Raw genomic sequence first — 18,567 nt, 5'->3', positions numbered from 1 at the left:
ATTCATGCAAAGTCTCAAAATTTGACCCAAATGGCTTCTTTATAGTTAAGCCTATAAAATATCCAGAAAAAACAGGGAATCTGTGGAACATCATATTAATGCCAAATCAATCGTGTTCTGCATTTAGATGTTCATAAAGAAATTTGTACCACGAAAGCAAAGTGGCACAATAAAATCACTGTTGCTTTCCCATTGTACTAGTTAAGAGGTCTGCATACTGTTAATAATACTTTCAATTTAGTATCATTTACATTGGAACTGGTACTCCTTTAACAGAGTACTCTCAGTTAAACTAGAACTCAGTGGATGCTATGAATGGATTCAGTAGATGCAATAGCCATCTCCAATCTACAGCAGGCACTTCAGGACACCAAAATCACAGCTTTTTAAAGAGCTTTGTTTCAGCAGAAATGAGGATTTGTGAAAAACTCTGAAGAGTGAGAATCACCATAGAAACATAGGCAGACATAAGATACAAAAGAGCAGGACATAAGCCCTTGGGAGCTTGACCTTAGAAGAAACATAGAAAGAAAGTTTTCTCACTAAGAGCTGGAATAGAGAGACTTGAATTTCTGAATAAAAATTCTTCCAGTATACTGCAAAGGGAGAGTTTATCTATTATTTATGAATAACAGGACTGCATGAAAAGTACCGGTCCCTATCATCAGTTTCTTCTTCTGAATTAGTTGAGAGACCACCAAATTCACATTATCAATGAGAATGGACCCTTTGTCCCCCTTATTTAAATTTTCAATGCAATTTCTTCGCAATTTCAGTTCTGGCGTTTCCTGAAGTGATTGATTCACCATCTGTAAATTTGAGACATCGACTTGAGGGGAGTCAATAAGCAAGCATTGTTAAGTCAAAGGCTAGAAGAATACTGCATATCATAAGTACTTGCACAGTCTGCCCACCTGTGGATTTCCAAGTGCTAGTTAAACACCACAGTTGTCAGTAAGTGGCAGGGAGTTCTGGCAATGAATCAAAATTACAATGGTAAGCACTTTGAGGCTACAACAGCACAATTGCTCCTTGCCATTACACAGCCTATATCTAAGAAAAGCTGCTCTTCAAATGTTGCAATATAGAAACACTGGTCTAATCTCCAAATATAAGCAGTCCCTAGGTAGGCAGAGCTCTTTCACCAAGATCATCTCATCTTTAAACTTCCAGATTCTCTTCTTTTCTCCTTCTCTGGTAAGTGATGATGTTTATACCTCTCTCTATACATAATAGATGCCAACACAGCTCTGGAGCTGGCTGGAAAACAAGGAATGGAATTTCCAGTCTAAGCTAGTACATTGAATAGGTCCTGTGCAGTGTCTCAAGTGCCAGTATTATGTGTGCAGTTTGGTTTGGTCACTTGCAAAATGATTTGATATAAGCATACTTTGTAGAAATTCACTTGGAAGAAGCCAAAGTAGTGGACAACTATATCTTGCTATTGTGAGAGGTTTATACGCGCCTGTCTTAGTTTGACAGAGTAAAAAAATTACAATGGGGACTAAATCAATGTTACAAAGTCACTATGTGGCCATTATTCAACTTTCTTCTCTTACAGGTGAGTTTATTTTAAATGTTACACAGCTTAAACGGGCTCAAATCAAAACATAGATTGAAGATTTCAGTCTATCCACAATGACTATTTTCAGTGCTGGCGAGGCACAAAAAGTCCAATAAATACGAAGAGTTTACAAAGTAGTAACTGATGGGCACAGGGCGATTAGTATTAATGTTATCAGTAGAAGTGTTGTTAATATGCGATATAGAGCTCAAAGTCTTTCATGCAGCTGCTCAGGTTTTTACTGAAACTGTATGTTTGACATGCACTTTTTGTGTAGTGCTCAGAGATTTTGGAACCGTTTATGGTATTTTGTTTCACACTGAAACAATATTCCTCCCCTTTTAAAAATCAAAATGGATATTTAGAATAAAGTGTCTTTCTGAATTGTTCAGTAAATCAGTAAACCTGCTGAATGAGCTGTGACTCCATAAAGTTTAGGAACTCATTTATTATGTTTGTAGATCAGACACAGCACTTATTCACAAAGTGAATCCTTAAAACTTAGCTTTCATTAGAGCTGTGGGGAGGCCCAGTCTTTTTCCCTTTGCTGGAGAAGGTGAAGCTCAAGAAGATAATTAACCATGAAACAATGAGGAGGCTTGCTGGGTAAGCACCAGTGTGAAAACAGTTACTCCTCACAAAGGAGGGGAAATTAGCTGGCTGGATAAAAAAGGAAGTGTCAGATTGGAAGACTGAAAGGACTGCAAGTGCAAGTAGTTGGCTCTCACAGCATTAATGCAATTTTTTAACATTTAAACGTCACTGATTTCTAAATTTAAATGCACTTAACTGCTATGTGTTATGGGATATTAATATGCCATTTTAAAATAATTTTTCTTAAACTTTCCATTTTCACTTTTCACCACTTTTAGTCATCCTTCCCACGCATGAAAAAGTCCCTGCCTCTTAATATTGTATTCTTGTTTACAAAGCCAATATAAACAGACTGTTTTAAAAAGATTCTATTTGCTCACTCTATTTTACAAACTCATTATTTTACATTAATATGGCTTTCTTTTATGAACAGAGTTTCTTTTGATTATACTGTTTCACAGAGTAAAGACTTATAATATATCTTTCCTTTCAAAATTTCCTTCGACTAGAGCAGTGTTCCCTGAAGCAGCCACATTTTTGGCAGAATTTCAGTTGTATGCTATGCCAAAAGAAATAGAATAAACAAACACTGCTTAACGCAGCTGGCTAGGTAATTTACATATTACTGCACACACCAAACACGAAGACCTGGATATGGATTAGAGCTGCAACAATGACACAAACATCTTATCTGCAAGGAGAAATGAAATCGTGATCATTGCTCATGATTTACATTTTCTTATTTAATGTATATTATAGTACCTCTGACATAAATGTATGTGCACATTGAAATATTAAGTAGATGTATTTCTAACCATTTGTCTGTTTTACAGAAAAACTATGCTAGAAATATCTTGGAAAACTGTTAATTTGGTACATTTTAGAAAGTTTTCTTCTTGTGAAAGCACACTACGTAAATGGCCACATTCCAGGTTTTGGAAATAGCAAAAACCTCTCCAAACACAATGAAAACTCTCTAGGCATATTGTAAAACTTCTTCACTGTACATATAGCATAGGTAGGGCCGCCAAATCTGCAAGTTCATGTGCTTTCAAACAGCAACAGTCATTTTGGGTGAGATCAACAGTCCATTCAGCTGAGTCCATCTCCTGCAGTGGTTAGTAGTGAATGTTTATGTAAAAGTTAGAAAACCCTCAAACACATAGAAGGGTATAGAAGCTGCTCTCCCAAATTTGAGAAGTCAGCCTGTGGGGACTTTCAGAGTTGGAATTTATTAAGCCTTAATTGATGCCTCCTCCATTAATTTATCTGATCACTTACTGAAGTGATTTGTATTTCTGCAAACCTGTAGGAACAAATTTAATTTTTATTATGCACTCTATGAAAACAGTATTCCCTTTGATTGTTTTAGATCTCCTGCCTGATAATTTCATTGGGTATATTTTCATTTGTGTGTTAAGAAAAAAGAGTAAGTAATTGTACCTTAGTTATTTTCATTTATTTTTAAAATAGTTTTTAATTGTATTCCTGTCTTCTTAGAGCTGATGCAGCTCCTAGAATATCCTGTAATAGTGAACAATGACATACTATGTATATACTTCCTGAAGATCCTGCAAATATATTTCTACAGTGGCCTGAGTATTGTGGCCTTATAATCCAATATGGAAGGCCCATCTAAGATAGAAAAGCCGCAGTGCAACCTTTCAGAAAATGAGGTTTCTTCCTCTTTTCCTAAAAACTATTTTGTTCGAGAATTGAAAAAAAAAAAAAGACCTGAAGATTAGCTTCAATTACACTCATGTACTGTTCCTTGCAGAACTGGATTCATTAGATATGCAGAGTAACAAGTCACTAAATCAATTATAAAATCACAAGTTTGTGACTTTCATATTTCCCCTTACTAATTTTTAAAACAATCCTGGCCTGAGTCAGGAACTTATGATTAGTCGATATTAGGCCTCTAAATAAAACACTGACTTCATCCTGTAATTTGAACACAATGCATTGCAATGAGAGTCAGTGTCTGCTGAACACTATTAAAATATCTGATCCCATACTTAAGCGCCTAAATAGGAAGTGAGTTCTTTTGAAGACCTCTGTCCTTGAAAATTAAAACCTAACCATTTTAGCTTTTATTTTTTTAATGAGATATTTTTCTGTTTAAATGGTGTTTGACGGTTCTCTCAGCATCGGCATGCTTTGGAAACATATTTCCAGTTTCTGAATATTACTTATTTTCCCACTAAAACTGATTATTCCTGAGAATTTGTCTGGTTTGACTGGGGTTATGAGTTTGAACTTCCCAACATTTTACAAACTCATGGCAAAACATGACATCTGCCAGAGGGATGGAAACGGTGGAATAATATAGCAGATCGGTGAAATGCAGAGAGTATTTCACCCTTGGATTGTTACCTTATACTTTTAGTTATGACAGAAGGATCTGCAGTCTCTGAGGATGGAGTAGAGCCCTCTGTTGAAAGACTTAAATATATTTCTTTTTTTCTTTCACTCTAAAAACCTACCATTGCAGGTGACCACTCAGGAGACTCTCTCATGGGTATAACACAACATTTATCTGAATTTTGACTAAAGTTGACTGTCTGCATCTTTTTTACTAAGATTTTCTTAACAACAAGGGTTTTACCAGCTTTGTTTTAGCAGATCATCCAGACTCTGTGCACTGCCATGACAGCTGTCCTCAAAACTACAGCTGGTCCTCAAGAAAATTACAAGAAACACAGAATTTCTTGCAAGAATGTGGAATGTATTACCTATCTTCAATTAAGTCCCAGAAAAATCCAGACCTAGTTTCAGCATCTGTGTAACAACATTTTAGATCCTATGGATAATTGTTCCATGTCACAAATCAGACATGCAATGCAACCCAGAAGCTCAAAAACATACACACTTTGAGTATGAGAATGGTGCATCATATTAAAAACTCTAAAGTCAAATATCCATTCACTTAAAAATTAAATATTTTAAGGAAGCACTAGAGTGAGCAAATGCAAGCCATCAAAATGGTACTGTGAGCAAATGGAAGCCATCAAGACGGTACTGTCACAGACTATATGGAAGAGGCCCAAAATCAAAACAAAAATTGTGATAGATAGTAAAAAAGAATAAATCTGTAAAGGTTCAAACATAAGTCATTAAATAATTTGTAATGGCTAGATCATGTAATTCGTGTTCAGCACTTTAAAATATGTAGTGTGCCCTTCTCATTCAATTAAGTTAATTATCTCTCAGTACTTTGCTATGCTAGACACTCCTGAAGAACTGCTAAATTTTATGCAAAATTTTTAGCTAGGACTCACCTTCCAAAATGATGGTTTCTTGAAATAAGAGACTTTTAGAAACAAGGTTTTGTTTAGTGAAGCTATCTAGGAAATAACTGAACAATGACAGATTCATTTTTTACTCCTGAAACAAGGGGGTTTATATATGTTTTGTAACCTTAGAACAAGTGTCATTTGATGAGTTGAAAAAATATTGCATCAGTGAAGTAAATATAGAGAAGTGGAGACACCATGCCTAACATTATGAAAAATTGTTTTCTTTCCCAGAAAGCATCACAGAAACAGATAAATAGGGTAAAAGAATAAAGATACCAAAACAGAAGCAATATAGTATACTTTAACAATTTGGTTTTTCAAGTGCATTATAAAGGAGGAAACCAGGAGCTTGTAGGGTAAAAATCCTGAACAGCCATGTAAGAGGCTCTTTACCTCCTAAGAAACAAGCTTATGGAAAGAAGTGCCTTTCTCTTTTTTCTTTTGCTTTTTTTTTTTTCAAGTGAGCTGTCTCACCATTGCAGATTTTCCCAAGTCCTTACAACTCTAATTAAAATGTGGTAATTGGTTATGTTACCTCAATTACCATGATGCATGGACATTGATACAAAGCGACACCAATTGAATCCCTTGGGTGTTATACCCCAAGGCCATCCCATTTATTGTGCCTTATTATTTTCAATTATGTGGCTGGATGTACAGCATACTTTCAAGCCAATGCAGAGGAGGGTTCTGCTGGACTTTCAGTGTAATGTACACATAAGATGACTCAGAAGAAGAGATTTTTTTCATGAGGTATAGTTGTGAACTTGGTGATCAGACAACTTAATATTTCAGACATTTTAGAATGATGTGAGAATTAGGGCACCTTAACCTGAATTGCCTTAGCTCAAAATCTCCATTTTAAATGCATGAGTAATACTGTCCCTTCAATAATTAGCCCTCTCTGTTGAATAAGAAGAGAAATTGTCTGCTCCATAAAACAAGTATGTTTCTCATTCAATGAATGACCATTCTGGAGAAAAACAGCTTCTCCACTTGTCAAAAAGGCAGGAATATTGAATCACAGCTAAAGTAAAATCCATTAGAAATCACAGTTTTTTCTCTCTCTCCCTGTCCCAAAAAAGTGAATTTCCATGGTCACCTCATTGTAGCTTTCTATATAGAGAGACATACCTGATCTGGGCAAGACATACACAAATTGGAATCCTCTGTAGCAGCTGGAATAATCTGTTGAGGCTAAACACATAATTTGCATTGGGTATACCACTGGCTGAGCAAAAAAATTTAAAAAAAAATTGCAGAAAACAACTTACGTATTTGCACTTGACTTAATTTATGGGCAGAACTGTGACTGAGTCTGTCCCAAAACCATTTTTGAACTTTTCAGTCTTTCAAGTAGACTGTACCTTCTAAAGGAAAGTGCATAGTGAGTTAAAACTTCTCCAGCTGTTGAGCAGAAATTTTAGATGGCAATCTTGAGTTTAGTTAAATGAAGATTGTTGCTATTGCTATTGCAATTGCCAGGCAGTCTCCTTTTTCCTTTAAGATGATTGCTAGCAGGATCTTGTTAGACAAGCTATAAGGCATCTGTGTAATCCTGAAGTTAAAATTAAGGTGACACATAACATTATATCAGCAAAATATGGAATGATAAATCTGGATGAAAAGATATTACTGAAAAAAAAACCAAACCAAAAAACAAACAAACAAACAAACAACCCAAACAAACAAAAAATCCCAAAAGAAACAGATAGGAGATAAAAAACTCTTTTGCTAAAATAAATTGGGACTGCTTCCAGTTTTCTCAGTTTTTCTCACTTTATGAATATCTCATTCTACATAGCTAGATTAACCTTCTGAATCTAATAATATTTCGTCTTTCTGGAGCAATTCTTAGTGATAATTTCACATTCTAGATAGAACTTCTTATTTATAAGAAGGACAGCTTTTACTCAACTGTAGGTGCATGAAGTACATGTTAATAAATTGTTATTTGTAAACTTATGGTGCCCACTATTGCAAAAGGTGAGCAAAATTAGAAAGTGCTGAAGACCATAAATGAAGACAATTCAAAAGAAACATTAAAGTTTCCTGCGGTTAATTCCAGCATACCTTTGTAAAGTTTTAAGCGGCCCAGGTGACTGAATGTAAAAAGGGGAAAAAGAGACAAAAGAAGATCCCAGTACACAATTAGAAGATGAAAAGTAGTACTAACTTTCATTAGTAGATGAAAGTGACTCTTGCACTGAGGCTATACAATCATCTGGGGTATCTTATTTACTGTCAGCAAGTCAGATGCCATGAATGAGTCAGATGCCATCAGGCTATAAAAACATCTCATTTGTTTTCATAAATTACAGTATTTTGTGGGCAACCACAAAGACAGACTTGTTACCAAGGGACACAGTTTGTGTGCCAAGCCTGGCACACCATCAAATACAGAGCGATAGGGTAGCAGAAGAAATGGTTCTGGTACCTACCCAAGAAATGACTGCACAGGAACTGAGTGTAAAGGAAGGTTAGAACATGCCAACTCAGGCAAGGAAAGTCAAAGAAACATGAATCCTGCAGTGGCTGGAGCATATTTAAATGTCGAGAATATGGATAGTTTTATCAACAAAAGAAACTTGTCGATACTGACATACTTATTAAAAAAGCATTATTATAAAGAAGCCTAAGATGAGAGGTTCAAAACAAAACAAAACAGCCCACAGTGAAAATTAGATGAGCATCATGATATCTCTAAATGGCTGCTATTTCTCAGCAGAAAGAATGATACACCCTTTAGCCAGTGAAAGTCAGCTCAGCCCAGCAAATAATTCCAGACTACCTCAGGCAAAGTGGGAACAAAGCAGCGGGTACCTTGTGAAGTTCCAAGCCTCCAGATACCAAGTGAGATTCTGAACTCATATCCTCACCATGCCTCAACTCCTGATCGATTGCAGTCCCAAACAGAAACCAGACTTTGGTCCAGCTGCAAGAGCAGCACCAAGCTGTAATTAGCTCATAACAGTTTATTTAGAGCAACTGCTTTCGTACAGCAACTGCCCACACACAAAAGAGGATAACATGCACTCATTGCAGTAACTTGGACCTCTGTCAGCACTCTCTAACATATCTCACAAATGCAACTTCTTTCTGTTCCAAGTCAAATAGGAGATACATATTTACAAAAAAAAAAAAAAAAAAAAAAAACCAAAACAAAACCACACCAAAAACACACCCAAACAAACTGCTCATTTTTGGTACTTTAACACAATTGGAATGCAATTCACTCCCTCTTGGGCTGTTACAGACCCAACAATACTCAGCCTCTAACAAAAAAAAAAAAATTAGGATTCTGAGAGCTGGTTTTTGGTTTGGTCGTTCCCTAAATATTGCACATATTTCTGGAGCTCCAAAGTTCAACTGGTTTTCCTGCAGCTGGTCAGATCATTAAACATTTTGTGTAGCACTAACCAAATTTATTAGAGCTATTGCTGCAACACCTTAGTAATATGACTAAAATATTCCTAAGATGGAACTATCACAAAAACATAACCAGCATTTCTCAAGAGAATTAAAAATCTCTGCTACTGTATTTTCCTTCTATATCAGTCTTTTCTATTCCTCAGTCTCATATTTATCTTCTAACCCATTCACTTTCCCAGCCTATTTCATTGATGAATTCTTTTACTTCTGATCTCATTTCTTGGTCTCCCAGACTCATTACCATCAAAACTCACTGCAGCTGCTGAGATGGCATTTGTCTTTTATTTCTTGACTTTCCTCTCAATTAAATGTAATGTATTGTTTAAAACTCCTACCTACAATTTCCATAAAGCTTCTTTCTGAGTCCTCACCAATTCTGCTTTTTCCTTTAATTCCGCTGAAATTTCTGTAACATTTTCTCACAATCTCAATTATCTTCACTTTTTTTGCCAGTTGACTAATCCCATGCTTATAAAACCAATGCTGATACTACATGTGCTTTTCAGGGATGAGTTCTTTCCATACTGCCTCATACAGAGCTCATTTTGACTTGTCCTAACAGTCTATTCAAACCTCTTCCTTCATCAAGTCCCATTTCTACGTCAATAGCTAAAGTCAAAGAGCCAATAAATCAAACTGGCAGAGAAGCACTCCTCTGTTATAAATTTTGAAAAAGGCAGGCAACCAACATTATTATTACCTTCACCAATTTACTTGCCCACAGCATCCTTCTCACTAACTCACCATTTCTTGGGCTGCTTAGACTAAGAGTATTTTCACTCCAGAACTGCTAGTGTTTCTAAACAATGCCTTATGCATCTTCATATTGTAGGACCCTAACTGAATCAGAGAATTATAGCTTCTGTCATTTTTGTAAAGGAACTTAAAAAAAAAAAAAAAAAAAAAAAAGAAGTCAAAAGTAGTATTTCACTGTTAGTCAGATAATTGCTAAGATGGATGTGTCAAGATTTTTTTCTTTGTTTTGCTTGATATAAACCTAAAAAATTGTATCACTTGTTCCCAAATCTCATCAAGACTCTTCAGAATATGAACTACATAGGATTATCATTGCTGTCAATGTAGCTGCAGTATACAGACTTCAGCAGTGTGATAGTTGCACAAAACATGCTGAGCCAATTCATCCGTTACAGTCAATGGTGTTACAGTAGGGATTATTTTATTCCCCCTGCTTTGTAATATAGTTTTTTGCTGTAGAAAACCAATCTAATTCATGCCACTTAATGGATGGTTTAAGCAGAATGCCATTTTGCCTCTTAGGAATCATTTCCCTGAGATAAAAGCAAATTACTACATTTTACTTATATTCAAATAACAGAGGATTGTATATTAATCACATACCCATGGCATTCTACGTGAAATACACATCTACTTCTGGGATGCTAATTAAAACCAGTCTTAGTTAAACAGGAAATTCTTTTTCTAAAATGTATTTACAATCAGTGAAATATGTCTCTGGGCCCAGTTCTGTTAGGTACTGAGCAACTTAGCACCAGGAGAAGAATGTTTATTTACTGGGAGGGAACAGATATGATGAGATTAAATATCCAGCAAATACAGTATGCATATGCGAGTTTATGTTATTAAACAATCTTTTCCATACAATGCTGTGTGAAAAACTGAAGATTCACTTGTAGACAGTAAAGATTAGGAATGGCATCTCAGTCAGAAGAAAACACTCCGAGATGGATATGTTTTTCTTGTGCTGAAGAAGTGTTTCTTGTGAAGAATGAAATCCAATGAGACCTTTTTAAAGCAAGCATCACTCACCGAGTCTTTTTCTGATCGCTTCTGTAGCCTGGTTTGCCAGTGGACAGCTTGCATGACAATGGCTTCCCACCTTCTCTCGAGGTTTACGATTATCAACTGCATGGACTGGTGATCTGCATTTAGGTTGCAGGTCTCCTGATCATCCAGGAGGTGCTGGCATAACCGCAGCACAGAGGCTACCCCACGGCGCCTCTGCTTGATCTCAGAGCATAGAGACTGAAGGATAGACAAACAGCAGATGTCAGCATGGAATACTTTGCAAATTGAAACATTAATTATTATCTGATATTTAGTGGTGCCCAATCTCTGTCTTGCAATATTTTTTCAGGTCTTCCAAAAATTTCCATACTTGTGTCAAAGCCTTGTGTTTTATTTTCAGATAAATACAGTCTTAACCTTAATGGCACAGACAGACTAACACTATGTTCAGTCTTCTTCAAACAAATGCCATACATAGCTAACTGTCTCAATAATGCTGAAAGTTTTATGGGGTAGACTCATTTATTCTTCCTTTCTTTTTCACTCAACTGGGACACATCTGAAATGAATTACCCTGACAGTAATCAGCTTCAGAAATCTTACAGAAAAATAAGTGGGAAAAATTGTAGTCATGCAATACGAATATGTATATTTTTAGAAAAAACAATAGAAATTATGGGTCATATGCACCCTGTCACAGGAGAAACATTACGGAAGAAGAAAATTCAGTATAAAATTGTTTACAGATGTTTTTGTTATCATAAAATATTTTCAGGGTAGTTCCATATTCAAGTAAATGTAGGAAAACGGTGACAATTGTATCACGCCTGAAAAGGAGTAATTCACTGCATTTATTTCATATACTGATTCCAGTGCTCCTGAGAATGAAGTCTGACATAAACTGGATGATGGGAGAAAACTGCTAAGCCCTAATATTGAAACTTGATGGGAGCCAGAGTATGTTCTCCAGGTTCTCCACCAAAACCCTAAGAAATTGTACTAAGAATCTTGTTGAGCAGCAGAAAAAATAATTCATCCGACATGCCAGAACTAGACCAAGGTCTACCACCCAGAAGTAGCTAATGGCACGGGTGCTTCCAAGCATAGTTTTATCCATGATTATACTCTACTGTCACTGAACATCAAACCAGGATTTTTTAAACTCATAACAAATTTTAATGATAGTGTCTATGAAGCTGGGGTACAGAAGGCAGAAATGCATGTGAGGATGACAGCTTCAGCTCAGGTTCTGAGATCCTTTACTTTTATAACATTACATGGCTCAAGTATTCAATAATTATCATAGGGCTGTGCTACTCCTGAATTTAACAGGACTGTGCTCTACACATGGGAGCTTTAAAGATAATTTAAAATATAACTTGCCAACATCTGTTTCCCTCTGTGGGACACCACAGATGAAAGTGCATGACCCCATGAGAAAATCTGTACTATCATCTTTTTTGAAGACAGGGTGTTTCCCTCTAAACGTCCAGTTAATGATAAGAAGCAAATTTAAAAAGCCACTACATCTCTCAAAGCTGTTCAGAAGCATTAAAAATAAAAATAAAAATAAAAATAAAATATCAGGATCATCTTTCTTAATTTTACTAGCAAAACGAAAACGATTCAATTCTATAGAAAGTGAATTCCAGTCCCAGATTTTTGTGTCACTGTTTCTTTAGAAACCGAAATTTATAATTAGAAATGTCATAACTCAAAGGAGTATTTTCCTGCTGTTCTTGATCAATAACATTAAACTACAAGTGTGAACCAAAAAGATTGGTATATACATCTAAAAACATATCTTTTCTTTGCGTAGGGACAGTGTGCAAAAGACAGGGATTTCTTTTAAAGCCTTCAAGAGAAATTATGATTAAACTCACAAACATAGCTGCATTACTAATCTACTTTCACTAGCACAATGGGGCCATCCTAACAGATTGCTTATTAATCAACAAGGGTAAACAAGGCAATGCAATCTCATTTAAAGCAGAAGTTTTAATGCCTAAAAGTATTTGTGTTCAAAATGTTATTCCGGATAAGACTTCATTAGAAGACATCATAAAATGATTAAGTACATTTGATTGTAAAGTACACTGAGTAGTATAGTAGCAGGTGGACATTTCATACAGATGTTCCACTTATTGATATAACGCATTCTATAGCTATTTAAATTACCCTAACTCTATAATAGCTGGAATTCTATTACTTCTATAATGAGAGAACCCTGTACCTTTAATATTTCTGAATTTTAAATAAGGTGAATGACAAATTCCCAAACCACTATTTATGGCAAAATATGACCAGGAATTTTATTATTCAATTTGTACCAGAGCTGCATTTTCATTTACGTTTCCAGAACTTGCCCTTATTTATTTTCCTAGAGTTCATTACTAGTTTCCTTCATCGTTCTTGATGTAACCACCACGTCTGGCACATTTCCTTTCTGATGCTGTTCATTAGCCTAATGTCAGATCAGGAAAAATTCCAGCCAACCAAACTGGACCTTAAAGTCTATCGACAGTCAGGGTTCTTATTTTACATTTTATAACAGCTAGGCAATTCAGGTTTTATGGAAGCGATGGTGAGTTATATACCAATCACAGCCAAATTAATGTAGGTCTGCATTAACTTCACAGAAGTCAATATAGCTCAGAATCTGGCCCCATAACATTAATTTACCTTGATCTATTTGATTAAGTCATCCCTTATAAATATTGGTCTTTTCTGATACAATGCCTTTTAATAAGATGAGGTAAGGAGAATTGCATTCAAAAGCCATTATAGGGGACTTTAAGTGAGGCCTTTACATTGTGTTATCTGAAAGCAGAGCTACAGCATCCAAGTCATTTCTAATTTATATCAATTTTACACCAGCATAATAACAGTAGCTTTACTGAAGCTATTTCTGATTTACATGGCTGTGACAGTACAATTAGGCCTATGGCACTTTTGTTTCAATTTTATTACATGATATTATGGTTAATATTAAACATGAGAAGAATGAAGTGGTTGTATCTAACAGTGTATTGAAATAGTTGGCTATAGAAACAATACTTTAAAACCCAGAGAACTTAATCATGTAAAGACATCTTTAAGCCCTACATAATAGCACTAGCAATAATGAATTTAAGCAGTATTAGGGTCTTGTATTCAGTGTCCTGAAGGGACACAATAATTGCCTATATCCCATTACATGATATATACACTGTGGTGTTGTATATCCAACCAGGTTTTGTTATTGTTGAAATGGCATTCTTGTATAAAAATCTGTCAATACAGTAATTGCACATGCAAAGTATGCTTCCAGGATGACAGTTACTTTAAGCATTTGGAAGGTACATTTTATATTGTGAATGTCGATGCTACAATTCATGTTTGATAAAAGTAAATTAATTTCAAAATGGAAATATGATGAGTATCTCTATTGAGCCTTGGGCCTTTATGGTTTACAGCTACTATAGTAAGCTACTAGGCACTTGAAGGTTCAGAAAATTAGGATGTGATCTAACTGTACACTGAGGTGCATCACTTAGGCTCACTTAGTCTTCTGTGTGTGCAGAACATTTGCTGAAGGGGACTTTCAATTTTGTCCCCTCATACTATCACGTGATCACTGAGCAGTGGTAAATGTAAACACAATCCAAATTTTTGCAAATGTGGGAGAAACATATTCACTTAAGACATTTGCAATGAGATTTAAATAAATTTATTTGATTTTTTTGCTGCAGGCTAAGGGTGTACACAGTAACTGCAGATGGTGTGTATGAACTTGACTTTGTGTCTTAGTCATTTGCTTCACAACAGATATGCTGATAACATTGAGGTGTTAGTTATTTGAATGTTTTTATGGTCATCCATACTGAGGATTCCTGTCCATGCTGCTAGAATATTGAAAAGTTTTACTTCCCCGTCTACTCCCATTTTCAGTGCTTTGAAGTTATCACCCACGTAGCTAAAAAGGGCTAGCTGAAACTACTTTCACAGCTTGTTAATACCGTGACTTAAATCATCTGGAAAAGCCCCTGCTGAGTCAAATGACATCAAACACTCCTTCCAAGCCAAGGGCTAATGGCACTATCTATGGGGATGGAAGTGGCCATGATCTGAGCAGAGGGTGCTTGGCTTAGCTGCGCGACTCCTAAGTGAATGGCATGTGACCAGAACATGTCTGCAGCTTTAGGCAGTGCCAGAGCATATGAGAGCCATAGAAAGGTGGAAAGTTGAGAAATGTTATAGCTCCTCAAGCCCCAGCCAGTCTCCATCTCCTAGCCTTCCTGCAGCATATCAGCACCTGAGGTCTGCTGCACCGCCTGCTCTGCATGACTGAAAGACCTGTGTGGGAAGTCAGCTTTCTCACATAACACGTAAGATGAGTCGGCCACTATAACATGCTACATCAAGAATCTTGACCAGGTGTTTAATAGTAACTATTTAAGATTTTTGATTAATTCAGTGGGACTAATTGTGTGTAAAAGTAGTTTAAATTTATTGTAAAATTAGTTGAGTTGCCTAAATCCACATAGTCCACGTATTCACCATGTGGATTACTGAGATGTTTTCATAGCCCCATTTATTACATATTGTTTGGAGAATTCATTTTTTTGGGATATGAAGTTTCTTGTTTTCAAGTGGACTAAATGTTCATATAGAGATGGCCAGAGTTTTGAAAATAGTTAGACAGTGACAAAGACTAACTTAAACAGATGGATTCTCTTTGTGCTTTCAGGTCCAGAAGAAATGCCAAGGTATACTGAGGTAAGTGTTATTTCTGGGCTTCTGTGTATGCATGGGCAATACAGGATGGTTTTAGGAACACAAAAGAAGCTCAGCTGCAGATAAATGACCAGATCTGAGCAAGTGTCTGTCTAACCTTGGGCTGTTAAAGGCTTACTCTCCCTCCTTGTTGCAAGATGTGGGTATGTGAGGGAAGGAATGATACACTTCTGATTGCACCAGTTGTTCTTTGAGGAGGATGGATCTGCTGGTTTTTAGTACAACAAACACATGCAGATATTAAGGCAGGATCTGAGAATGGAAGTCACCCTTCTGTGTACACCAATTAAACTACACCTCTTAGAATTTATTTGCCATTTTATGCCTGATTTTTGGCTAGGGTAGAATTTTAGTCTTTAAAAGTGATAATGTAAAACTTTTAAGTATCACAACTAACAGAAACAATACCGATAAAAATAACATGGATAAAAAGAAATAAAACAGGAAAACAGGAAAAAGAAAAGAGGAAATGCTTGCAAAGGTTGTGTAAAATGTAGTTTTCAGTGTTGTCTGTGAAATGGCAATGCCTGTTGGAACTTCTCAGGGTAATGCATTCTTACAGGACAGATGGTGAAAAGAAGTATTTTTGGTTCTGAATGAAAAAGAAAATCAACAATTCCTCAAAAAAATATTAATAAGAGAATAATTCCTTAAAATAAAGAAGCTAAATGACAAAGATAGAAAATGAATGATTACTTGTCATTGTTTAGAAAAATACTGCCAAACCTGTGTGCTTTTGCTGATTTCAAGGTTAAAAGAATTTGTCACCTAATATGGGAAATCTACTCAGTTGCATACTGTGTGACTTAATCTATATTGAAGCTAAATATTCTATAAGTATGCAGTGAAGTGCAAAAAACAGCAATTGAAAAATGACATGATTAAATGGCACAACATGCAATCATTTGCTTTCAATTATATCAATGTATCTTCTTCACTTCAAGGAGGCAGGCAGAAATATTGTTTTTTAAATGCCTCTATTAAATTGGGCACCACTAATAAAATAGATGAGAGCCCTAATAAGCTCATTTGCGTAACATATATCACACACCACAAAACTATTCTCTCCAAACAGGTTTGTTCATAGATCTGTCTCCCAGTTGTCAGCAGTCTTGGCTATATTAAAGATTTTAAAGGCACAAAGCTTGCAGACCATTCAGTGAAAAACCTTTGCACTTAACCCTTGAGAGAAATTTAATGCTAATTATGGAAAAAGTATTGATATAATATCTTTCCTGTCACATTTTATTATGAAGACAGTCACAACAGAATCTGGGAATGACATTTTAGAAATATCATCTAATTGCAAGTCAGAAATACAAAATGACAGTTTAAAGTAGAATATCACTTCTTTCAAAATAGGGAACTGCTTCTCTTCATTTAAAAGCCCTACTTTTAATGGTATTACAACCACTAAATTGCTACACTGATCATATCTCTGTAACTCACTGCTTAGCAAAGTGTTACGATATTTCTCTTGCAAGAGAACTGTGTCTCTTTCTAGACATATAAAAAATGACAATGACCTATTAGGAAAAAAGACTTCATTTTTGCACTAGTTTTAAGTATGTACATAGGGGCTTGCATTCTACATATAAGCAAGTATTTAATGAATTATTTTCATTAGCTTTAAAAAGTTACACGGGTATCTGTATTTATTTACAATAAATAATTGAAATATTTATTATTATTTTATGTATTATTAACATAATTGATTATTCATATGTTATTTTATTATTACTCTAATAATTAAATTCATTAACTAGGTAAATATATTAAGTAAAATATTTACTTTTAAATAGCATTCCCTTTTTTCACTAGAAGTAAAATATGTGCAATAAAAAGAGTCATAATTCAGATTAGATGGTTCTGGACCCATTCTGTAAAAGCTACTATTATATCTGTATGGCATTCTTTAACTTCTTTGTTCTATTCCTTATGCCCGTTTTAGTACTTCAAAATATTTGTTTGTGAGAATACCATTCAATGGTCTGTTTTTGAGCTCATACTCCCATGCAACTAGTAATATGCAATATACTCCTCTTCATAAATTAAAAACACTATTAAAATTCCAGACGCATAAAACAATATGAAGATTTAGTTACTATAAAAGAAACTATAATAGCTTACAGATTGCCTGTATCATTACAAAAGCGCTGGTATCTATTACAGTGTCTCCCTGGAATAAAAAATGCACTTTTGGCAATAATCTGTTAAAAAAAGTGCCCATTATTGTTAAGATGCTCCTATCTCAACTATAAACTAGTGTGCAATTACAGGAAGATAACTTTAAAAAACAAAAGTAAAACGGTGTTGGATGAAAATGGATCTTCCCTACTGAAATACAACATATCTTTTCCAAGCCTTATTTTTCTTGAATTTCATACAGGGAATTAGATTCATTTTCAGACTGTAGTATTTTACAGCTATACACTACACACTTTGAAGTTGGGGTTAACTTGGTTCTAGGGAATAAACCAAGTCACTCAGCTAGAGGAGCTAGAGGAGATGGCAGGAGGATCCATTTTTCTAGTCTAGCATAGTGTTTATGCTAGACTATGCTATAGCCTTTGGTTCATGTCCTCTTCTCATTTAATTTGAGAAATTATCTTTCCACTGAAAAAGATTCAAAGGAGAAACATTGCAGGAAGTGACACAATTTTCCAGGGTTTCTTTTTTTGCCCCCAGAAAAAGCTAAGATAAAAGCAGGCTAAGCATCAGACAGGTAGGATAAACATCAGCATTGTGTTTTGATTTTGTAGTGAATCCTGAACCACATTGATCAAAAATATGTTTGCCTATACTGGACATTATAAATTTGAAATTTTTGTTAGATCACCACACAGAGTAGAGCTTCAAATGAAACATGTAGAAATTCAATAGAGTAAACAAATTCAGGTACAGCTGGAAACTGTTTTTTTTAAAAATCATGTGAGGCATCATTTAGGTTCAACTTGACTTCCAATCTTTGAAATTCACTTAGAATTACATCTTAAAAGAAATCAAGATGATTTTCCACATAGATCACACATTGAATGCCAAGAAATCCCCTTCAATTGCCTAAAAACCTTAGGTATGAATTTCAGGCATCTTTAATGAAGAGTTAAAACTGTTAAAACTTTGTATTCTATCTTG

The 18,567-nt window shown here is 35.3% G+C and overlaps 1 protein-coding gene across 1 annotated transcript in view; it reads right to left on the bottom strand.

Annotated features, from left to right (window-relative positions):
• AKAP6 (A-kinase anchoring protein 6) overlaps positions 1-18,567 on the bottom strand; it is a 288,951-nt gene that overhangs the window by 16,480 nt on the left and 253,904 nt on the right. The window contains exon 14 of the mRNA XM_066188405.1: positions 10,678-10,893. Within this exon, the coding sequence (XP_066044502.1) occupies positions 10,678-10,893 (216 nt within the window). The remainder of the gene's footprint in view (positions 1-10,677; positions 10,894-18,567) is intronic.

The sequence above is a fragment of the Chamaea fasciata genome, unplaced genomic scaffold, assembly GCF_029207755.1.
Source record: "Chamaea fasciata isolate MVZ Bird 193981 ecotype frontalis unplaced genomic scaffold, bChaFas1.0.hap1 SCAF_7, whole genome shotgun sequence".
Taxonomy (NCBI): Eukaryota; Metazoa; Chordata; class Aves; order Passeriformes; family Sylviidae; genus Chamaea; species Chamaea fasciata.
The sequence above is the reverse complement of the archived record's forward strand: the minus strand, read 5'-3'. Positions and strand labels throughout refer to the sequence as shown.